The 24,381-nt window shown below is 42.6% G+C and overlaps 1 protein-coding gene across 5 annotated transcripts in view; it reads right to left on the reverse strand.

The window, feature by feature from the left end:
- Positions 1-23: 23 nt before the first annotated feature.
- The window catches only part of rufy2 (RUN and FYVE domain containing 2), a 25,144-nt gene continuing 786 nt past the window's right edge, over positions 24-24,381 (reverse strand). The window contains exons 1-20 of one of the 5 annotated variants that reach the window (XM_015953800.3): positions 24,303-24,381; positions 22,042-22,279; positions 16,714-16,887; positions 16,534-16,651; positions 14,604-14,705; positions 14,398-14,521; positions 13,915-13,979; positions 13,751-13,816; positions 13,514-13,583; positions 13,263-13,364; positions 13,064-13,180; positions 12,888-12,980; positions 12,742-12,816; positions 12,567-12,664; positions 6,466-6,585; positions 6,070-6,199; positions 5,861-5,955; positions 5,607-5,655; positions 3,440-3,520; positions 24-1,240 (exon numbers count right to left, since the gene is read on the reverse strand). The exon at positions 24,303-24,381 is cut by the window's right edge and continues 786 nt beyond it. In XM_015953800.3, the coding sequence (XP_015809286.1) occupies positions 1,097-1,240; positions 3,440-3,520; positions 5,607-5,655; positions 5,861-5,955; positions 6,070-6,199; positions 6,466-6,585; positions 12,567-12,664; positions 12,742-12,816; positions 12,888-12,980; positions 13,064-13,180; positions 13,263-13,364; positions 13,514-13,583; positions 13,751-13,816; positions 13,915-13,979; positions 14,398-14,521; positions 14,604-14,705; positions 16,534-16,651; positions 16,714-16,887; positions 22,042-22,117 (1,899 nt within the window). In that variant the 5' untranslated portion in view covers positions 22,118-22,279; positions 24,303-24,381 and the 3' untranslated portion in view covers positions 24-1,096. Of the gene's footprint in view, positions 1,241-3,439; positions 3,521-5,606; positions 5,656-5,860; positions 5,956-6,069; positions 6,200-6,465; positions 6,586-8,684; positions 11,224-12,566; positions 12,665-12,741; positions 12,817-12,887; positions 12,981-13,063; positions 13,181-13,262; positions 13,365-13,513; positions 13,584-13,750; positions 13,817-13,914; positions 13,980-14,397; positions 14,522-14,603; positions 14,706-16,533; positions 16,652-16,713; positions 16,888-20,158; positions 20,877-22,041; positions 22,280-23,332; positions 23,813-24,302 lie in introns of those variants that run through there. The other 4 variants (XM_015953799.3, XM_070554948.1, XM_015953798.3 and 1 more) reach the window with 4 other exon arrangements.

A 24,381-nucleotide genomic window follows, 5' to 3' on the forward strand; every position in this document is an offset into this window, starting at 1 on the left:
ATAAATTAACTTGTCCCCAGCCATGACCTAAAACATTTTGAGCTTGATTTAATATCAGACAGGACAGTTATATACAATATATAGTATCAACACTGTACAAGGATTTGTAAAAACTCCATTTACAAAGCCAGCATTGCACAAGACTGATCTGGGTTCAGGTGAGACTTTTACTTGTAACCTTTAAGCAGTAAAGTTAAGTGGAAATGGACACTTGTTTGCTGAAAGTCACAATAAACATTTCACCACACCTTATAGACCCCCTCACTCAAACAGTCATGAAGCAGCAGTGTAACGTCTAATCTAGTTCGTCACAATTAGATATGTTACCTGAACCTAAGGGAATCTGAATCTGCACAAAACTTGAATTCTTCAATTTGTTGTTCTTGGTCCATCATCCACTCATCTAGTGTGGTTTTATTCTCACACAGTTGGCTAGTGTTGCTACTTTGAAATATTAAGTGCTTCTGTGAATCTTTTGGGTTCATTTTGGCAACATGAGAAAAACTTTTCTAAACAGCACTTCAAATATAGAAAACAAATCAACCCAGGTAGTCCAGTGTTGGTAGAGCTCCGGTTCAGAGCCTCGAATGATCCAGGTGTGCCCAGCAGCATTCTTCTCACATCTGTCTCAACAGAAGTAACATCTGGTAAAGAGAACTTGACACTTTCACGGGAGCAGCTGCTCTTCAGAGCTAAACAGGAATACACCTAAATGTTTAACCTGGTTTGAATCGAAGCGGTCAGTTTAATGTGTGTAAACATTGTGTTTTGATAGTTTCACCTAAAATAAATTAAGTGTTTGGCTCTAAAGAGTTAACATGTACAGTTTCAGGTTTGTCATCTGCTTTTAGCAGAAAAAGTCAGTGCAAGTTCACTTTCAGTTCTTTAGATTTGCTTCTTTCATAACTAAACCCACTCATTCTGAACAAGAGCAACACCCAGGCCAACTTTAGTATGTTAATGGTTTTAAAGTAGACTCCGTTTATGCTCCCTGCTGTCAAAATTTACTTGGCTGTGTGATGCTAAGAGTGTTCACATGCACCCAAGTGGAGTCTGGAGGTGGGTGTTGTCAATAGCCTGAGGAGAAGAGGGTCCATCATGTTGCGTTGGAGGAGCATCTCTGGAGCAGCAGGGCGTGGCAGGTGTCACAGACCCTGACCGGTTTGGGAGACGCTGGCAGAGGAAGCTCATTGTCTGAGCAACTGTTGCAGAAGATCTCTCCACAGTTCCTGCAGTGGTGCTGCAGACAGAAATATTATCAACTGGATTTAGTCATCAGTGATGGGCCACTTTCAAACCGTTTCTGTTGTCATGAATACAAACTTCACACCCATAAATGTGACTTCATGATTTTTTAAACAAACTTCTGTGGATGTTTGCTGCAAAAACGAGCCTGATTTGAATTTTATTATTCTGCAAAAACAAATCAATAATTTTTGTATAAACTGTTGTGTATAAGGAAATTTTTCATCTATTTTAAAACATGTCATGCATAAGTTATCAGTAATCACCATTTGTCCGCTTACTGACCAGGCTTGGTTCTGGGAAACGGCATTTAAATGGAAAATGGCCTGAATTTGATAGAGCACCTTCTAGGGTTCAACAACCCCCCAAGGAGCTTTACAACAGTCACTAACGTCCAAAAGGGTAAATTTTCACCTATATATTGATCAACATAATAACCTTTCATCTCCAGCATAAATCCACTTTCTATGTGGCCTAAATCCAGAAGGTTCTGCTCAGCGCGTGTTGACATTCCATGAAGATAAAACATTCAAATAGACACTCTGTCCCAAGGTCCTACACGCTCTGCTTAGAAGCCAGACAACATTCTTCACTCTGAATAAGTGAAGACTCCATGATTTTACAGTTATAAGTTAAATAATCATATCTGATGAGTGAACAAGATGTTTAAGTCAAATGTTTGAATAATCTGTACTTAAATCAATGAATTTGAAATGAATATTGTTTGTACAGTGATCCATTTATATCACTAATCAGTATGTGTTTGATTTAACAAGTTAATCTTTGTTTACACTCATACACATTACAGTAAGATACAGATTAAGGTAATAGGCACCTCACATAAGAGTTTTAAGACATTCTCATTCACAGTGTTAAAACATCTTGGTATCTGCAAGAAGGCGTGGCTTTCTGAGGGATGTTGGTAAATACTCATTCTGATTTGTCAAACTTGGCCAGAACTCATAACATTGCGGGTTAATAAAACAGGATTTACTTCCCGATTAATTCAGTTTCTCGCTGACCCTCGAACTGGCCAATTCGGGAAAGCAGCATTTTTGAAACCACCTTCTCCTTTGACCTGTCAAAGCCTCTCTGCAACGCTGCGGCTGATACCAGACAACCGGCTCTTCTAAGAGCCAAGCAAACATCAGCCTTAGACGCAAATAAGCATTCCAGCTTTCAACCTTCACCTCGAGGGATCTCGGACTGGACAGGTCTTATCGGCGCCATCTATGGGTTCCTGATATCAGAGGTTCACTCAACCGGCAGTGACCATGAACCCTCGGATCGAACGAGAACCTCCACAGCAAGGGTGCGTAGACTTGGCATGACAGACTGCGTCTGATGCTGTTTTTAATAAACAACTATCTAGTAATAACAAACAACAAATTCTTTTACACCCAGATTTCACAATTTCAGATGCAAAGAACGGTTTCTACAACATCTAGCTTCCATCACAACACCTCACATCCACCACACCACATCTCATTATTCATATCTTGCCATGTATCATTAGTTTAGGAAAAATAATTAAATTCATTATATAAACTATATACTGACTGTATTAATACGAAGTGTGTTTATGGTCGGTAAAGAAGCAAAGAACCCTAGAATCTTCTGATTAAACATTCAAAGATCAATCAGATTGATATTTCATATTTATATGGAATCATCACATCTTATTGGTCATAATTAATATGTTTTAATTGCTACAGTCATCCACCCAAGCACACACACTGGTTGTGATCAATTAAAAGGAAGCCACAGCTGCCCTGGGGCCTACTGACAGGTGAGGCTGCCAAACATAGGCACCTCTGGTGCCTCCGTCCACCACCAGCAGGCAAGGCAGGTTAAGTGTCTTGCCCAAGGACACAACAACTGCAACAGACGGGGCTCGAACCTGCAACCCTCTTGTTGGGGAGGCTTAACTCCCCCATTTACTGCTGCCTTAAAGCAGGTTTGGTCACCAAAGAGTCAACGTTCCTGGCTAAGTTTGTCCTAGCTGTTAGCTCATCAGTCATTTACAAAGTAAAGGCGGTTTCTCCAAACAGAGGCCGCTCAGGGAGCCAACTACAATGGGAAAGATGGCCATTATTTATACTTGTTTACAAAGAAACATCACCCCCCCCCCCCCCCCCCACACACACACACACACACTCCCCCAAAAAACAAACAAACATGAAAGTGCACGAACCTTCCGTCTGGAGATGGAGAACTCTTTCTCACACAGCTTGCAGTGAGTGGCTTCTTTGTCCTTCAGCCACACCTGACCACCCTGAAAATAAACCAATTTTACTTAAAAGTTACATAAATTAATAAAAAGAGCCTTTCTTTAATATCACAAAGCATGTCACATCAGCACATAAGAAAAATACACAAGATAAAATATTAATGACACTACTACGGAGTTCTGGTTAGGCAAAGGGCAACATTTCAAACAGGGTAGAAACGGGTTGTTCGAGGTGGGATTTTGCCTCGCTGAGATGATGTGGTGGAACTTTCTCCAGGCGACAGAGGGCAGCAGCTGGTGACTTATTCAGCGTACCACACAGAGATGCGGTATGTGACGATGTCATTGACGGTTCTCTGCTAGAACACAGTAAACTTCAGGGTTTATTGTGTGTTTTAGCAAAGCAGTTACCCATAAAGGTGCAGAACTTGTTGTGTATGTACAGTCAGGTCCATAAATATTGGGACATTGATACAATGCTAACATTTTTGGCTCTATACACCACCGCAATGTATGTCAAATGAAACGAACAAGATGTGCTTTAACTGCAGACTGTCAGCTTTTATTTGAGGGTATTTACATCCAAATCAGGTGAACGGTGTAGGAATTACAACAGTTTGCATATGTGCCCCCAGTCTGCAGTCTGCAGTTAGGGCACATCTTAAAGGACCAAAAGTAATGGGACAGATTAAGAACCATAAATCAAACTTATACATTTCAATACTTGGTTGCAAATCATTTGCAGTCAATTACAGCCTGAAGTCTGGAACACATAGACATCACCAGATGTTGGGTTTCATCCCTGGTGATGCTCTGCCAGGCCTCTACTGCAACAGTCTTCAGTTCCTGCTTGTTCCTGGGGCATTTTCCCTTCAGTTTCGTCTTCAGCAAGTGAAATGCATGCTCAATCTGATTCAGGTCAGGACTTGGCCATTGCAAAACAGTCCACTTCTTTCCCTTCAAAAACTCTTTGGTTGCTTTTGCAGTATGCTTTGGGTCATTGTCCATCTGCACTGTGAAGCGCTGTCCAATGAGATCTGAGGCATTTGGCTGAATATGAGCAGATAATGTTGCCCAAAACACTTCAGAATTCATCATGCTGCTTTTGTCAGCAGTCACATCATCAATAAATACAAGAGAACCAGTTCCACTGGCAGCCATACATGCCCACACCATTACACTTCCAGCACCATGCTTCACTGATGAGGTGGTATGCTTAGGATCATGAGCAGTTCCTTTCTGTCTCCATACTCTTCTCTTCCCATCACTCTGAGTTGATCTTGGTCTCATCTGACCATAGGATGTTGTTCCAGAACTATGAAGGCTTTTTTAGATGTTGTTTGGCAAACTCTAATCTGGCCTTCATGTTTTTGGGGCTCACCAATGGTTTACATCTTGTGATGAACCCTCTGTATTCACACTGTTGGAGTCTTCTCTTGATTGTTGACTTTGAATCAGAGTGTTCTTGATCTGGTTAACTGTTATGAAGGGTGTTTTCTTCACCAGGGAAAGGATTCTTCGGTCATCCACCACAGTTGTTTTCCGGGTCTTTTGGTGTTCCTTCTTTTTGAGAATGTTCCAAACTGTTGTTTTGGCCACGCCTAATGTTTTTGCTATCTCTGATAGGTTTCTTTTGTTTTTTCAGCCTAATGATGGCTTGCTTCACTGATAGTGACAGCTCTTTGGATCTCATCTTGACAGGTGACAGCAACAGATTCCAAATGCAAATGGCACACTTGAAATGAACTCTGGACCTTTTATCTGCTCATTGTAATTGGGATAATGAGGGAATAACACACACCTGGCCATGGAACAGCTGAGAAGCCAACTGCCCCATTACTTTTGGTCCCTTAACAAGTGGGAGGCACATATGCAAACTGTTGTAATTCCTACATCGTTCACCTGATTTGGATGTAAATACCCTCAAATAAAAGCTGACAGTCTGCAGTTAAGGCACATCTTGTTCGTTTCATTTGATATCCATTGTGGTGATGTATAGAGCCAAAAATGTTAGCATTGTGTTGATGTCCCAATATTTATGGACCTGACTGTATGTATGTATGTATGTATGTATGTATGTATGTATGTATGTACGTACGTATGTTCTTTCATGTAAGATCTGTGGCCTTACCTGCAGAGCTTTGTTGGCCTCTTTGATGTCCTCGATCTTCAGCTTGGATCTGATAAAATACAAACAGAGATGGGTGGATTTAACAGACATCAAAGTTCATACATTGTTTAAAAAAATGCTTGATAAACTTACAAAAATAAAATTTCATTTGGACAATAAAAACTATTATTACTGTTCTCATTTGTAAACAATTAAAGGTTTCAGTCGTATGAAAACAAACTATTTAATTCTGACTCTGGCCAGAGTTCTCATACTCGCTGAGCTTGGAGCCGAGCTCCTCCAGAGCTTGTTCCTGGTCCTCACAGACGGTTTTTAGCTGAAGGTTTTCATCCTGGAGACGATGGAACTCCTGGGAAAATCGGTTGAAACAAAACCACAAAACACGAGTAATCCTTTAAGTACAACGTACAATAAATCTACTTGATAAAAGCTTATTATGAGATGTGAGATCTTCTCTTTCCACCTTCTTCAGTCCGTTGATCTGCAGTGCCTCTGTGCTGAGCTGGGACACGGTTTCTCTCTCTCTGTGCAGGTCGTTCTGTAATGTCTGTCTCCACTCCCTCTCTATTTTCAAGTCCGTCTCCAGCTGCTGGCTAGAGGTCCGACGTAACCATAGAAACAAAAAACAGGCATTTAAAGATGAAGAACAGATTCTAGCGCATAAAGGTCTGAAATGTTCACAGGTTTCTGATTAATAAAGAGAATTAATGTGTGTATTTAGATTAAAATTATAATCCCTAGTGAGTGCAAACAGCTGTTTTGCTGTCATTAGCTGCTTTTTCAGTGAATTGTTCAGCGAGGAATAAATTGATTTGTGCAAGTCAACCACTGAAATGGCCCTTGTGGGCGATTTGCTTACAGTTGCTTCTCTCTGTGTTCGATTTGCCGCTGCAGGCTGTCGGCCTTTTTGGCAAAGTCCAACTTGAAGCGCCTGGATCCGTCCTCAGCCGAGGTGCGGTGCCGCTCTGCCTCCTGTAATCTGCACCATTATAACCAGGGACAAACTCAGGACCATGGAGAAAAGTCTGGGAAGTATGTGTGTAGGGGAGATGGAAAAGCACAGTGCCCCCCCCCCCCAAAAAAAAAATAATACAGAAAATGGGAAAAAATGGATGTAATGGATGAGAGAAAGTACGACTGGGGTGAAAAAACAGTGTGTTGAATTCTGGTGATACAACACTTGAAAGTCAAACTCTGCCACCAAATGAACTTCGAAGCCACAAAGCAAGATATTAGGAACACAAAGAAGTGGAGATACACAATAAAACAAAAAGAGAAGATAACTGGGCAAGAAAAGCGAAGAAAAGCTGACCCAAAGCAGCCTCGCCACGATTAACTCCTTTAAAATATCCTGACATTACAAAAAAACCACCACTCTTTGAGCCATTGCTTTCAAACTGGTTTCAGTGGTTCTTGAGCCTGAAACGAGCAATTTCCCCTTGGACATCACCTTGTAGCCCTCTGCTGATCAGAAACTGCACTTAACAGTTTGAGTTGGAACACTAGTAGGAGCTCTCTGCCTGCTTTACGGTGTCGGTACCAGATCTGCTCGGGGTCCTGCGTCTGCAAATTACGTCACAGTAGATGATTGGCTGAACGCAAGACTTACGGTAAGTTACGATACCACAATCGTAAAAGTTACGTTAGCACGTTCACAATGATGACTTTGATTGGCCAGAACGAATTTGCGGTTGTAGTCCTGTAGTCCAAGTCCAAAAGAATCAACACTTTTCTGAGAAAATATGTTTGAATTTCAAACGGAAATGTAAAATAAAAGCAAAGATATTAACTGATAAATGTTGACCCCCATAAGCTCTTAATTTTCATGAAATGGGGCAAAATAAATTATAAAGACTTTATTGAAAATACACCAAGCAACATTTTGATTGAATGTATTTACATGTTTATGTTTATTTATTTAGCAGACGCTTTTATCCAAAGCGACTTACAATTTATAACCTATAGGGCATGTTGTGATCTGTAGGGGAAACCGGAGTACCCGGAGGAAACCCACGCATGCATGGGGAGAACACGCAACTCCACGCAGAAAGGCCGCAGCCGAGTTTCAAACCTGCGACCTTCGTGCTGCGAGGCAACAGTGCTAACCACTGCGCCACCATGCAGCCACATAACAGCTAAGGAAATACACAAATTCCACATTAATACCAACAGATATGACTTCACATATAAGAAATATTGTCTTATTTTGGTAGTCTGATGTTGGTTTTATGTAGTTTCACATTCTTTATATATCAAAGATAATATGGTCTTTTATTAACAAATTAATTATAAAGAAAACATTCAGGTTTAAACAAACAAGAATTTATTAACAAAACTGCTGAAGTCTTTCCAAAACGTAAGTTTGAAAGCCAAGTGGATTTGCTGGAATGTGACGTCATCAGCAGGCGCAGGACCCCAAGCCGATCTGGCAAACCGAGCAGATCTGGTACCAACAACGGCATTAGCTATTTACTGTGCTACTAGCTAATGTAAAGGCTAGCAGTTAGTTCTTTCGGTTTGCTGACCATCAATAAAAAGCACAAGAAGAATAAGTTTGCTTTTTAGTTGGCTTCAGAGCTCAGAAGTAAAAGTAAGAGGGCAATGTCTGTGGAGGTGAAGCAAAGAGCTAAAACCAGAATGAACATCAGCGCTGCCTACACTAGTCTGATTGAGCTAAAGGAAGCTGCGACATCACAGACTGATAGTGACCTGGCTTTGTTGCTACAGGACTTGTAAGTACATGTTTTTTGTTCAACAGTGTGGATTTTTTTACTTTGTGGTTTATTTAGTATCAGTTGGCTCTTGTTAGCGTTAGCAGGCTATGGCAGGGTGGTTTACAACTGTTTTAATTACACTGTCAACCAGTAAGAGAGCAAGAAACGGAAAACGTATTTAGTCCTGCTTTAAGAAAGCCAACTTGATCATTTATATTTGGGATAAACAGTATTTTTACTAACATCACCTCACAGCTCTGTGAACCTCAGCTATTGTTTATTTTTGACCTCATGATATTTTAGAAATACGATATGAAACTGACTTTTTTAGCACAAGCATGGTTAAAAACTCCAACCACAATCAGAACTTTCAAAACATTTAACTTTATTCGTCACTGTGGTAAAAGACAGCAAGTTGTGGGTTTCCAACAGCTGCACCGGGTCTTTCTTCCTCTACAGTTTTAGGTTATTAGAAACATGTTGTCAGAATAAGAAGAAGGATTATTTGCCTAATATATAATCACAAAAGTCAGTTAATATGCCCAAACAAACCACAGTAACAGAGGTTTACAGCTCTGGACCTAGTTCTTACACTCAGCTGATCGATCTTTTCTGCACACACTAAACACACCAAAGCCTCTGGTCCCTTGTGTGGAAAACCCTTCGTTTTCACAGCAGGTGGAGAATCTTGAGGAAGGTGAAGAAGACAAGTTGTTTCCATAGCTTCTCATTTTCTAACGTTACAGTGCACTACACTTACACACTACATGTTGATACGGTGTTCTACAACCCTCACTTTAGCTCTCCGCTACTTTCTGTAATCACATGATGCGAGTCATGTCTAAAGCCTGAACTAACTACTCACGACTCATGTGAGGGCTTAAAGGGATCTATGTGGAGATCTATGGGAAAGGTTATGAACTACCTGTTGTGGACTGCCTGTTAATCTGCCTGATTTTGGAGAAACTGATTAATTGTAATTAAAGTGTTGCAAGCCCGGTTCATCCTGTGCATTTTTACGCTGTCGTAGAAAAATGTTTTTGTCATGAATAGTCGTAATGGAAAAACTGTGGGTGGGATTCTCAGGTCTGTGGCCGTCCTGTGTGACGGGCAGTATCACCATTAGAGACACTGGAGGCTACATGCAAGAATATGTGGAGCATTCCTTTTTAGTGTTAGACTCTGAGTCGTGATAATTCTAGCGCTTTTCATCGTTGGCGTCTGTACAGAAGTGGTAGTCAATGCTAATGGTTAGTGTTGACTGGTGCTCAGTTCATATCGCACAGAGCTCTACGGAACAGGGGACGGGCCTAGCAGAAAAAAAAGACATTTCCTAGTGTCCGTTTAGTAGAACCAAAAGCAAAACGTATCTCCTCGCTGTTCGTTTGTCTTTTTAACACCTTCATCTAACAGCTGAAATGTCTCCCAGCCTTCATTAGTGTCTACAGGAGTGATTCATCATTAAATTACACAAATCAGCTGTGTTCATGATCTAAAACATGCAGGAAACGTGCTGAAAGCAGACTGGCACTCTGAAGGGCATTAACTCAAAGGGTCATTTTAGCACATACTGGCTCAAGAAAACGATTGAAAATTTTGAAAAAGTTGCAAAGTTTCTCTTTAATCACAAATTGAAACTATTTATTCTGTTAATAATATCTGATATAAAATGGAATATGTTATAATCTATATCTGCCGGACAGAGCTGAGCAAAAATTGAAATCAACACCTGAGTCAGTGCCTCTCTAGCCTAGAAAATAATTCAATCAGAAGATTTCAGTTCATGCTGGTCCTATCAATTAACTCCAATTTTGCCAAAAATTTACACATTTCAGTCATTCTTACAGAACCATTATGAAATCTGATCCAGAAGTTAGTTCTGAAACCAATTCCTGCTGCATAATTATGTGCAAGTACCCATGCAATGTAAAATGCATGAGTAAAAAGTTTATAATTAGCATTTGCATGAACATAAATGAAATTTCTAAAATTAAGAGTTGATTTAAGCCAGCAGAACAACTTTGTAACTGGCCTAATCTAAACTCTGTTTCTCCTAACTGAAGGCAACAGCCGGGATGCCTTTTGTTCATAACCATTCCCCATAAACTCAATCGAAAAAGACATGAAGGATCCCTTTAAGTGTGTGTGCACGAGGGACTGACTGATTTCAGACAGAGACAGGGTAATCACAGCCAACTGGGTGTGCAGGTCAGGAGGTGCAACACATGCAACACAAACCAGCAGCAGAGTGGAAGCAGCAGGCTGCAGCAAACACGTCGGATCAGGGCTGTGGCGGGAGTGAGTGGTGGCTTTTTGCACGCGGCTGTGATGAAAATGGTCTTCAGATTTCTCTTTCGGGCCAGCTTGAGCACCTCCATGAGTCGACTTAAAGGATTTATTCTCAATTACGTCAATAAAGAAGACCTTATTGTCTGTCTTTCTGCATATAAACTGAGTGCAGTATTCTATTGCAGACCTGAACATGTGTGAATATACAAATCATAAACAATTAAACATGCATGTTTAGTTTCTCTTTAACTATTTTAAAGACCGATCTCTGGCCCGTTAAATGCAGCCGCTGGAGAGAGGAAATCTTTTTTATCATTTAGCGCCAACGTGTCTGGCTGTAATTTAATCAAACATCATAAAAAGCTGTTGTAAAGGTTCCTGTCAGGATCTGAAACCAAACATGCGGTCCGGTTCCACCTGATTCTCCTCAGACCCTAAAACCGTTTGGATATTATGTGTAAAATAACAGAAATGATTTCTTTATGATTGTGATTCCAGTCAGCTCTCAGAAGGAGATGTCCTTGACTAGCTTGTACTGGTGCTCTGTGTCTGTGCTAGCACATTTCACAAATGACATGGCAAGTGTTCTGGTCTGACTGAGCAGCTCCTTATCGCTGCAGAGGAGCAGGAGGGGAGAAAAAACAAATCAACCAAAGGGATGGAGGGATGGAACAAACAAGATGAACAGAAAGGGGAAGAGGGAAGGAAAGAAAGGAAGAAAGGATGTCAATACATCAGTATTCTAAGCGGCTCCAGTTAGACTGAACATTTAGGTTTTTTGTATGTTTCTGACGACATCACAAGCAGAGCAGAATGTGTGAACGAAACAAAGAAACCAGGACTTTAAGATGCCGGGTTCTCTCTGTAATCAGATATTCTACAGTCTGGATTTATGTAGACGGATGAGAGGATGTTTAAAGGTGAAGGAAAGAAAGGTAACACAGAAGATGAGATTAAATACATCTGAGACTTTCAGGCTACATCTGGAATGAGCATTTTGCCTTCATTAGCCGAGTTTGTCTTCTTCAGGAAGCATAAATCTGACTAAGAATGTCCTCTGGACCTGCGTCCTGCAGCGCTGGTCTACATTAGCCTCCGGAGCAGCAAAATCAACCAATCACAAATGAGACTGAACAGACTGAGACCAATGGGAGGAAGGAAGGATGGACTGACTGTACTCTGACACGATGGAGCACGGAAGGATCATCAAGCATCAATGAAACAGCAGGCAGCTACACAAGGACAGATATGGGGCGTTTGCCTCAAAATGCATGACAACCTCAGCAGTTTATGACCGCACTGGTATAGCGCCTCTCAGAGTAAGGACTCCAAAGCGCTTTACACTACAGTGTATCATTCATCCATTCACACACATTCACACACTGGTGGTGATGAGCTACAATGTAGCCACAGCTGCCCTGTGGCGCACTGACAGAGGCGAGGCTGCCGAGCACTGGCGCCACCGGTCCCTCCGACCACCACCAGCAGGAAAGGTGGGTTAAGTGTCTTGCCCAAGGACACAACATCAGAATTCTCTGTCCTGAGTCGGGATCGAACCTGCAACCTTCTGATTACTGGACAACCCGCTCAACCTGTTGAGCTACTTCTGCCCACTTATCTCAGACATCAAAAGTGGGCGGAGTCTCCACAAGGAAATAATCTGACTTCCAGGCAACGTGGCTGACATCACCACTATCAACTGTGATTTTGTGAGAGTTAAATCCTGTTTAAACCTTGTAGCTCGTTTCTTTGGGGAAACTCTGGTGGAGTGATAAATGGTTTAAAGAATATGTCTTCTTATTGGTGTGTCTGAAAAAGCGTATTAAACTAATAAAATCTATTGTAATGATCATCGGATGTAGAAAAAAGCAAACCTGAGTTATTTTAATCGAGAATAAGAGATTGTAATCAAAGATAAATTACTGGCTAGGACATCGGTCTGTGCTGAAGGTCTCACCTCTGCTCCAGCTGCTTCATGGTGGCCGTGATCTGATTGGTCTTCTCCTCCAAACGACTGATGACGTTGTTCTTCTTCTTCATCTCCTCATCAGACGACTGTAAAATGAGAAGGGCTGGTTTCCATAAGCAGTATCGAAGGCAGCGTTTCCCTTTTCCTGAGTTTGTGACGTTACCTGCATCTTCTGGTACATTTCCACGTTGATGGCTTTGACCTCGTCCAGCTGGTGTCTCAGTCCAATCAGTGTGTCCTGTTGATCAATTAATGCAGATAAATAAACTGATTTATTGCAGCTTCCTCTGAGTTTAGACTTTAAGTGACCTGTTTTTCATGAATATCTTTCTCCAGAAGCTTCATGGCCAGCTCCATTTCCTGTTTCATCGACACTTGAGCCACCAGCTCGTTCTCCACATCCTGGATTTGATCAGAACACAGAGAAGAGCCGTTATTGAGATTGTCTAAGGCTGGGTGTACAGACATACCCCACAGGGTCTGACCTGTCGGAGCTGACACTCCTCCTTCAGCTGTCTCCTGGCTTCATTGTACATCTCATCCAAACCCTGCCGCGACTGTTTGTACGCGTCTCTCTCCAAAGACACGTCGCCTTGAGCCACCTGGGTAAACAACACCCACGGGAAAAGTGAAATCGAGGAACAGATCTACTCTTAACGTGCGAGGGAATTTGTGTCAGTGCACCTCTAAATGCTGCTGAGCCTTTAGGAGAATCAGGTTGTTTTCACTCCTCAGCTGCTGGTTTTCTTCCTGCAGTTTGATGATGTTGTTCTTGGCAATGGCGAGCTGCGCACGCACGCACGCATACACACACACACACACACACACACACACACACACACACACACACACACACACACACACACACACCAGGAGAGTCAACAATGCTCAAACTGACACATCTTTGGTGATTCAATTCAAAATGTTTCCTTTACCTCCTCGATGAGTTTGGAGTTGGACTTCTCCAGAGAGTCGACTCTGCTCTGAAGGCCATGAACAGTGGAACTTCATAACAAATACAAAATTAAATAAATTCAATATCTGGTTTTCTGATATATTTTTTTTTAAATATAGGTCTGCCACCTGAGTAATTGAATGTATTAATTTTCTTTAAATTTGTCCCAAAGATCCTTCAGACAAACAGATTCGAAATAAAAAGAACACAGTCTCACTTCAGCTGTCGATTCAGTTCCTCCACGTAGTTCTTCTGGTCTAAAATGGATGCTATTTGACTATTCCTGTTGTCATGGAAACAGTAAAAAAAAAAAATCAAGCTCACATTTGGAATAGGAAACCAGCCGCATTTAACAGAGAAGGAGCAGCAACAAGGCCTCACCTCTCTTCGCTCCGGTAATCGTCTATGTCATTCTTTAGGTACATGGAGAAGTCGATCACTCCGACCTGAAAGAAAAGGACAAACGTGAGGAAGTAATCACTGCGGGATTTGGAAAAACAGAATCACTGTTCTAAATATGAGAAAGAAAAATTATCAAGATCTGTTTTAGTCTATTAGTCGAAAACGCTTTACTTTCTTTCAAAATATGAAACATGGCCTTTGAGCTGGAGGAGGATGCGTTTTCATTGGGAATCTCTTGTTCAATGAAATTGTGCATCAGTTCTAACCAGATGACCTCGCATCACAAGAATCCTGCTTGGTTGGAGGTAAAAGAGGAGCCAAGCATGATGTTTGAAATAAAAAAATAAAAAAAACTGGCCAGCTCTCCCGCTTCCAAAGTAAGCGACTCAACAAGTAGTCCTTGTTCCTGACACCTGATAGTGTTAAATAAACAGCTTCAGGTCAAGGAACAGTGGAGGTTACCTGAGAGTCCAAGTCCTCGCCTTTAACACACAGATTAGCATCAATGACGTTCAGGCCCACCAGAAGGCCCACGATCACTGCTCCCTCTTCCTCCAGCATTAAAGCCGAATCCTCGTAAAAATCACTGGATAGGGAGATAAAACACAAACAGTCAACACGTTGCCTTCTGGACCGGTACGTTGTCAGCGTTTCCGCTCTACACGCACCTGAGGAGGTCTTTTCGAGTGATGAGGAGTCGCAGGTAGTCGGCCAGCCGTTTCTGCATGAGAGCCAGACGCAGCCACGCTCTGGCTCTGCCCAGCGGGGTCCTGAGGAACCAACATTACCGATAAGTGTTTTAATAGTTCCCTGATCGGAGTGGGAACTAGGCAGTTTTGGCTTGCTTTTAGCACCCCCTAGTGTCCATTTGTAGAATCGAATCTACTCGCTGTGCGTTGGTCTTTTTAACACCTTAAGCCTGGTTTATGCTTCTCCGTCAGCTCCGCAAGAGACAGACACGCACGGATTGACGGAAGCGTTTTGCTCTCATACTTCTCCGTCTCCTGGGGAGTGTTGCAAAGCAATTGCCCGGCAGGACAACAGAGGGCGTAGCGCTGTTCTGTGGTATCCTGTCATGTATGGGTCCAAGATAGTGTGTTTATATTGTGTTTTTTGTGTATATAAGAGACTTTTAACACAGACATATTTGTCTCTCATTCTCTCACCGCATCATGCGCTCCCCACCTCTAAACCCACGTTTCCTGTCATTTCCGTCCACAAATAAAACGCTTGCTGCGCATCTTTTCATTCCTCCAGTCACAGGAGAATTAAACGTTCATATTTTTAGAGTTTTTTCGCGAGGTATTCTTCAAGTTTCTGTGTCTGCCGCTAGTTATCCTCGGCTCTCTTTGCAATGGCAGCGCTGTAAACAACAGCGGCGTCCTGACCAATCACAAGCTTGCATAATCCGTCTCGTTCGACGGATGTTAAAAAAAGTGGGCTCGACTCCGTACGTACTTGCGTGCCTGCCGGATCCCTACGCAAGGACGGATAATGGCGTTGCGTGTCTCCGCACTGACGCAGACGGAGAAGCATAAATCAGGCTTAAATTTAACAACTGAAATGTCTCCCCAGCATTCCTTAACGTCTACAGGAGCGATTCATCACCAAATTAAACAAATCAGCTGTATTCATGATCTAAAACATGGAGGAAACATGCTGGAAGCAGACTGCAGCACCAGATGTGTCTGTTCAGTTCTTTAAAGTCCCAAAAAGCGGCCTGACGGGCACTGAGTGGCTCTTTATTTACCCTGTAAAGCAGGGCTGTTCAATACCGGTGCCTGGAGGGCCGGTATCCAGCACGTTTTAGTTTTAACCATGCTTCAACACACCTGATTTCAATCAGTCAGTGATTAACAGGCTTCTGCAGAGCCCGATGAGCTGCTGCACAGGTGATTCAACCACTGAATCTAGTGACCAGAGAAACCACTAAAACGTGATGGATGACAGCCCTACAGGGCTGGAATTGAATAGCCCTGATGTAAAGGATCAATTTAGTACATACTGGCTCAAGAAAACTATTTTAAAACATGAAAAGTTGCAATGCATCCCTTTAAATTTTTACTTTTGACTTTACATAAAATGTGCATCACAGCTGAGTGTGTCACGTCTGGCCTTTGAGTCTGCTTTACTCTGCTTCAGGTCTTTTAGTGTGACTCAGCATTTTTATAGGAAACTGTTCCTTATTTTACCAGATCAGACCATATGTGAACGTTCCCGCTTGGTTTCCTGTCTGGAAACATCCTCTGAACGCTGATCTGTGCTCACAAACTCCTTTTTTTTAACGATCTGTCTACAAATACGATCCCATTCTTGTTTTTTTAAACCACACATTGCTCAGTGTTAATAATAAACATCTGATAATCACACCTTTGTCTCTAAATGCATCTTGAAAGAGAAAAATACTAAAATAGAAACAAGAAAAAGGAAGTAGTGAGGTAGCAGCATAGAAAAAGGTGAAGTGAAAGTAAACCCCGAGAAACTTCCCTGAGCTAACAGGTTACAGTGTCGCGTTACTCCAGCGTGTGATGGTTGTGGCTCCACCATCAGGTTGGCTTGTGCAGAACCAGAACAAATAAACGTGAATTCATCTCTTACTTGAGTCCAGGAAGATCTCGAACAGACGCAGAGATCTCCGCTGCTTCTGGACACAGTTTCTCCACCAGCTCCAGAGGACCCCACAGAGATTTGTTGAAACCCAGGAAGGACTTCTTCACTGGAGAGAGGCAGGGAGACTTCTCAGACATGTGAAAACATACAAATGATACTTGGTCTTACCTTTGAGGCCATGTTTCAGGCAGTGCTCCATCACCACGAAGAACTGCTGCAGAGGTGGGTAGTCTGAGTCCAGCGTTCGTCCGAAGCTCAGAGCAGACTCGATCAACCCTTTAATGCTGAGCTTTGCCATGTTCAGTAGGTTCGCTCGCTCCATGGCCATGGGGTCCCTTGTGGCTGCATGGGGACAACACCTCGGATTTATCAGGATGCAACTTACAAATATCCACACGAGGAGACTCCACTGGCAGATCTTTGAGTGCCTTTAATTAAAAAACTGGACAATATTTGGAGAGAATATTAATATGAAAGTACTTAAGTTATGAATTTAAACTACTCCTGTTCCGATGTAACTTATTTGAGTCAAATCTAGTGATTAACCGATATGAAATTTTTGGGCCGATACCAAACGTCCGTTCTTTTCATTAGCCGTTGTCGAATTGTGATCAGCAGAAGCTTTTTCTGATTCACGCTCCACTTTTTTTTACAGCAGCGGCCCAAAACGAACTCCCAACACATGGATTTTCTGCTTCCTGATCACATGACGTGTGACATACGCTGATGAAGATCGGCTTTAGAGCTGGGATGTTTGTTCTCACGGTGCGGGGGCTCGTTCCGACACCCACACAGTAAAAAAATTGGCAGTGAATGAGTTAAGATCGCTGTTATGGCCGATAACCGATTTTTACCAATACCGCTATACTGACATTAATGCTTCTAAAATCAGCAGATTTTGTATAGAATTATTACAGCTGAATTTACATTATTATGTACACACACCACTCACATGTATGCTTCTGAGATGATTACACTCACTGTCACATGACTAAAATACACATCACTGCCCTCACCCTCTGAAACAGGCAAACAAATGGAAACCAGATGGAAAAAATGTCGGTTGTAAATATCAGCCCAGTTTTGTTTATCGGACCGATATGTTAAAAAATTACCGATATTGATGCCGATATATTGTCCATACCTAGTTAAATCATACAAACTCACATTTCATTTCAGGGGTAAACAATCAACTAAAGTTGTTCTTTGTAAAAATGAAAGCATCCATGCTTTATTAAAAATAACTGATTTTATCACCTTTTGTTTATCAAGGAATTTTGACTGACTTGTATCCTGAATGCAGCACTGCATCAAGAATAAAAAGCACCCATGTTGCATTTGGTCTGGAGGTTTAAAAGCTGAAGGGACTTCAGTCACTGGTACCTGAGATGTTCAAATATTTTTTTGCAATAAATGGAGTTAACAAAAAAAAATCAAAATAGATTTTACAATGATTATAAAGTGCTGAAATTTCTGCTTTGAGGAGAATCTCCGGGGTTGGACATCACAGCGTTCCGGGGATGTTTGCTTTCAAATGTTTCACACGTGGAACGTTAGTTAATCTGTAGCTAAACAGCAACAGCACAGAGCAAAGTCAAGACAGACGGTTGCTTGGTATCGTTAAGGAGCGTTGAAGAGAAACAATTTATGATTAACTTGAACATTCATGATTGTGGAAGACAGCAAGTGTGGGCTACATTTAGTGATTCTGAGGTCACAAATGAGCAAAAATGTTGGATTTTTTCCCCTTGTTTGGCAATGGTTAATTAGATAAAGTATTCTCTTCAAATGTAGCTATTTAGGATAATTATAAATTACACAAACTCTGCTGTCTCTGCTGTCCAAGAAGGAAGCGGCTCAGGTGGTCGCAGAGGCAAAAACGTGGAAAGAGTTTGGTGAGATTATGGAGCAAGACTTCGAGGAGATCCTGGTCCACCTTCTGGCACCTCAGAAGGGGAAAGCAGTGGGTTACCAACACAGTTTATGGTGGGGGCGGTGTGTTGCTGACAGCTACTCGGGACGTTGTGGATTGGTTGGCGGAGTACTTAGGAAGACCTCCTCAATCCCATCGGCACGTCTTCCAGTGAGGAAGCAGAATCCAGGGACTTTTGAGTTGGACTCCCCAATCTCTGGGGCCGAGGTCACTGAGGTGGTCAAAAAGCTCCTCAGTGGCAAGGCTCCAGGGGTGGATGAGATCCGCCCAGAGTTCCTTAAGGCTCTGGATGTCGTAGGGTTGTGTTGGCTGACGCGGCTCTGCAATATCTCGTGGACATCGGGGGCAGTTTCACTGGATTGGCAGGCTGGGGTGGTAGTCCCCCCATTTAAAAAGGGGGACCGCAAAGTGTGTTTCAACTACAGGGGGATCACACTCCTGAGCCTTCCTGGTGAGGTCTATTCCAGGGCTCTGGACAGGAGGGTCCATCGGATTGTGGAACCTCAGATTCAGGAGGAACAATGTGGTTTTCGTCCTGGCTGTGGAACACTGGACCAGCTCTATACCCTTAGGGGGATCCTGGAGGGTGAGTGGGATTTCGCCCAACCAATCTACATGTGTTTTGTGGATTTGGAGAAGGCGTTCGACCACCGCCTTGGGGGAAGGGAGTGGGGGGCAGGTTAGGTCCCTGTATGACCGGTGTCAGATCTTGGTCCACATTGCCGGCAGTAAGTCGAACTCCTTTCCAGTGAGAGTTGGGACTCCACCAGGCTGCCCTTTATCACTGATTCTGTTCATAACTTTTATGGACAGGATTTCTTGGTGCAACCAAGATGTTGAGGGGATCCATTTTGGTGGCCTGAGAATCGGGTCTCTGCTTTTTGCGGATGATGTGGTCCTGTTGACTTCATCAGAACGTGATCTCCAGCTTTCACTGGAGCGGTTCGCAGCCGTGTGTGAAGCAGCTAGGATGAGAATCACTCCTCTGAATCTGAGACCATGGTCTTGGATTGGAAAAGGGTAGCTGGGTTCTCCTTTAGAGATAGGGTGAGAAGCTTGGTCATCCAGGAGGGGCTCAGAGTAGACCCACTGCTTCTCCACGTTGAGAGGATCTAGTTGAGGTGGCTCGGGCATCTGGTCAGGATGCCTCCTGAGCGCCTCCCTAGTATGTTTTTCCGGGCAGGTCCAACTGGGAGGAGACCCAAGGGAAGACCCAGGACACGCTGGAGGGACTACGTCTCTCAGCTGGCCAGGGAACGCTTTGGGATTCCCCGGAGGCACTGGCCCAAGTAGCTGGGGAGAGGGAAGCCTAGACCTCTTGGCTTAAGCTGCTGGCCCTGTGACCTAGCTTTGGACAAGCGGTTGAATATGGACTCTGCTGTACAAAACTCAGAAATCAGTATTGGCAATAAAACCAGAACCTGTGCATTTGTAACAAATATTTTGTTACTAGAAACGCTAGAATTAGTTGATGCAGTTCATTCAAAAGGCTGAGATGCCATCAGACTGTTCAGAATGTGAGGGTCAGAGCAGCTCCAAACAAAACACATGTTGAGCACACATAACTCAGCTGCTCTAGCTTTAGTAGCAGGACAGTCAAACATTTTGGTCCTACACAGCTGTATTGATGTTACATCTTCATCATGGACCTCACATCTCATGAAGCTGAGCATACTCTACCTTGAACAGCCCAGTCCCCTGGCAGAGACGTTCGGTGTTCCGACACTTTGGGCAGGACGTGAATACTCCCAGAGATCGTCTCTGATGCTTTCCTGGCTAAAGCAAAGATGGGAGCCTGCCATCGCCCGTCGCTTCCACTTCTCACTGTGTTGCTGCTGCTATTAGCTTTATCAGCAGAGCCACTTTTCTCCTCCTGCAGCCTCAGAATGCCGAACACCTGAGCTTTGTCCTTGTTGCCATCTGCCTCAGACAGTGCCAGGTCGTGCTCTGCAGCCGATGCCATAATCAAGCGCGCCTGGTACTCCTGGAGCTAGCCGCGCTCCCCGGCGAGGAAAACACTATTTACGCGGTGTGCTAACGGTTAGCTTGCTAGCTTTAAAGCACAATTTACAGACTAAACATAGCATAAAATCCCCTCCGTTGACACCACCGGTCAAAAGATGAGTGATTTAACAACAAAGAAGGAAAGATTAGACTCCCCGCGTCGCAGCGAAATTGTTAACATGCGTAAGTATCTCTACATAATGAACGTTACGACCAAATGCGACCGCAAAAATAACGTATTCTCGGAGATTTCGCCTTTTCCGTACATCGTGGCAGTGTACAGATTTGTTTACAGGCAGCAACCCCAGCCAGTCGACAGTTGGCGTCTCCACAGTCCCGCTGCTGCACCCGCTGCACCCTCCGGAGGGGCGGCGTCAGAAGACCCACAGGACATAAAGGCAGCTACGTAATGGTTTAACAGGCCACTGCGTGGCTGCCTGCTGCCTCCTACTGGTGGAGGAGAGATCTGCAGGGCGGAGTGCCCACCGAGGTGGCTGAAACAGCAAAAAATATCAAAATATTCACTGGAAACCATGAAACTAAAATGCTTCTGCGTTTCAATTTAATGAAATCTCCCGTAAAAATAATTCGGTATACACTAGACAGCAGAACATTTATTTTTGACAAAAACAACTGTAATTTTACAACGAGACCATATAAATTTGAATGTTTCTGCTTTTTTTTCCGCATGGGTCATGAAGAAAACTGATCTGTGAGGTAAAAAATGACGGAGTACTGGTTTAGAATCTAAATTTGAAATAAATCAATTCTCATTTAAATAGTGGATGGCATCCTCAGTTTTTTTCACATAGGTTTGTCTATTTAAGGAATTTGAATTCCTATATTTCTATTAAACAAACATGCTACAATTTATAGCTGCATCTAAACATCCTATTCTTATCCACTTCACCAATCACTTTTTGTTTGATGCAGTTCAGGGGAGATCACCAGTCCACACAATTTGCACAATTTTTTATAGTATATCCAAGAAGTCTGGAAATATCCAGACAACAGGCACAAAAGCACCACCACCCCATATTTAGCAGGAGGAGTATCAGAGAAACTTGGAAGAATCTTCTCAAAATCCAACATCCCTGTCAAGGTTTCCCCCAGAAAATGAGTTAAGACAGCTCACCTTTTGAGCACCTATAATACAGCTTAGAATCTTATTCCTACGCAGTTTCAGTCTAGGCCACACCTTCCTGCATCTAATCAACACGATTCCCTCACAATAGAGGCTCGTCAGGGGGTAGAGAGGAGGGGTATTCAGAGTAGTTTCTGCTCGCTAAACTCAATAAACAGCTGCAGCGCATCAGCTTGACTCCCATATTCCAGTCAGAACTGACAAAGTTCCTCGGATGAGAAGCAAAATGTCTTAAATAAACCAAAAAATTCCCGTTTTCTTCACTTGAACCCTTTTGGGTTACTCTCAAGTTATTTGCTTTTGACTGTGGGTTGTTTCTTGTAAAGTTCATGGAAATACTAACCAGACTTAACTCAGTGATGCACTCAGTGATGTTATTCAAAAAATAAAAGCTTGTTTTTCAGATCATCATTACCTTGGCTGTAGGCTAATCGCTCCAGACTCTCACTGTGAGTGATGCCCCAGCGATGTAGACTCTGAGGGGAGTACATGGTGAGCAGGGCCCTGGTTTTCCCACAGTCTCGCTACAGCGTCTCTGAGGGTTTGACGTACTGTCAGCCTGTAAGGATGTATTGCTCTTTGAGGTGCTGTTCTGTTCCAGTTCAGTCCGGTTTGGTCACAAGCTCCAGATGGGGTCAATAGAGATGGTACTGCTACACAAACAATGAACAGTAAAGAAACAGAGGTTGGAGGACAGCAAACTAGGGATGTAAGGAAATACGCTAAAATATCATATTTGATATTATGATACTGAATCAATATATAAACCAGTGTATGGATATTTTTATTGAGAATTTAAATGCAAACATTTAGAGTGCTTTTGTGTGTGCTGCAATTCAAACTCCGGCTGCTAGATGACAGCTGTTTTACTGCCTTCACTCGGATGCAACAAGGTCTCGTGATAACACTGGATGTAGCTTGAAAGAATCTGGGCTGAGTTTTCCAATGAAATTCAGTCTTAAAAATAGCAAATATCATCTGGTTTAGGTATACTAACACATTGTATCGTCTCCCCTGTATTGCGATATTTGTTGAATCTCCAGTCTTGGTAAATGGCCTGTATTTGATATAGCGCCTTCTAGAGTCCTGGAACCCCCCAAGGTGCTTCACAACACAATCAGTCATTCACCCATTCACACACACACATTCACACCCTGGTGGGGATGAGCTACGATGTAGCCACAGCTGCCCTGGGGCGCACCAACAGAGGTGAGGCTGCCGAGGACTTGTGCCACCGGTTCCTCCGACCACCACCAGCAGGCAAGGGGGGTTAAGTGTCTTGCCCAAGGACACAACAACAGCAACAGACTGAATGAAGCTTGAACCTGCAACCTTCTGCTTGCGGGGCGAGCACTTAACTCCTGTGCCACCGTCTTATCAATACACACCCCTGCTATGGATTTAAACGTTGATGTAAAATAATTCTAATTTAAGAAGACACTGACAGGCGCACATTGGTCTGAAATACATCACTTTGAACTAGACACAAATTCTGACTCAATAAATGAACAAAATTTAACAAAAGGGACCAAAACTCTGATTGTATGAATTAGTGGATTATATTTAAAACAGCATTGATCAATAAATATCCATTTCCTGTTACGTATCCATTGAAACGCCTCTAACATGAACACACCCTTCAAGACGATTATGAACTAAGGAAAGTCCGATTGTCATGTTATTCAAAAATTACCATTGCCACTCACCACAAAGACAGATTTTGTAATTTTCTTCAGAAGTAATTTATCCAGACGGCTTCCATCCTGTTTGAGCAGCAGTGACTAAGCTCGCAGTTTCCCTTCCTGTTGTGTAGTTCTGCCTTTCTCTCCCTCTCTAATCACTTAAGCCTGACCAGGAGTCACATGACGAGTTCTGAGCACATCTGGGTCTGTTTCTGTACTGCCTGTTTTTATTTCCTGAAAGGCTACTTGTCGTTTGAGTCAAAAAGATGAACCAAAAACAGCTTCTGACTGAATTATCTACATAATCTATCCAGCTCAGTTCACCTGCCTGCTAAAAGCCTACAAGAGCAGCTTTGTTCTTTCCACAGATGATGCAAAAAATTTTTATATTTGTCTTCTAAAAATAACTTGATGAAAAATTGATGACAGACATCAATGTGTCATTATTATGGACTTTCTTTTTCAAATAAATATTATTCTGCTGCTTTAAAAAACATAGCAAATTAATTGCCCATAAGCTAATAATAGCCTTATGCATCACTTCATATTTAAATTATAATAAAAGTATCATTAAATCTTCTTCATCTCTGAACCACACCTAACAGCGTTGTTCTGACATATGACAGACCTGATGAACCTCCTGCATACGAGACAGCTAAACCAGCCAATCAGCACACTGCGCCAGATTCTACATCCACCAATAAGAGGTGAGATGCTGTTTCATTGTAGTGCCTGGCCTGTCACTGTGCAGCAATGCTGCACAAGTGTTGGCATTTGAAAAAATTTGGATGCGTTAATCTATTATAATTAGGATTTACACAAAACAAAGGGTGATTTTTATTTGGGGAAATTACATAAAACATCTTATAAACTAGAGAAATACAATTAGTTATTTTGTCATGTGTTAAGTTTGTAAACAACAACCCTGACAGCTTAATTTGTTACACCAACCAGCTCTAATCACTTAAACGTGCATGTTATTGCTGCTTCTCACCTCGGAATGAAGCACAGTCAAGCAGTTTGTCTGCAGTCTGTGCTTGTGGACTTTCAGGCAGCAGCTCTCTTTAAACTGG

Source organism: Nothobranchius furzeri, chromosome 9 (assembly GCF_043380555.1).
Source record: "Nothobranchius furzeri strain GRZ-AD chromosome 9, NfurGRZ-RIMD1, whole genome shotgun sequence".
Taxonomy (NCBI): Eukaryota; Metazoa; Chordata; class Actinopteri; order Cyprinodontiformes; family Nothobranchiidae; genus Nothobranchius; species Nothobranchius furzeri.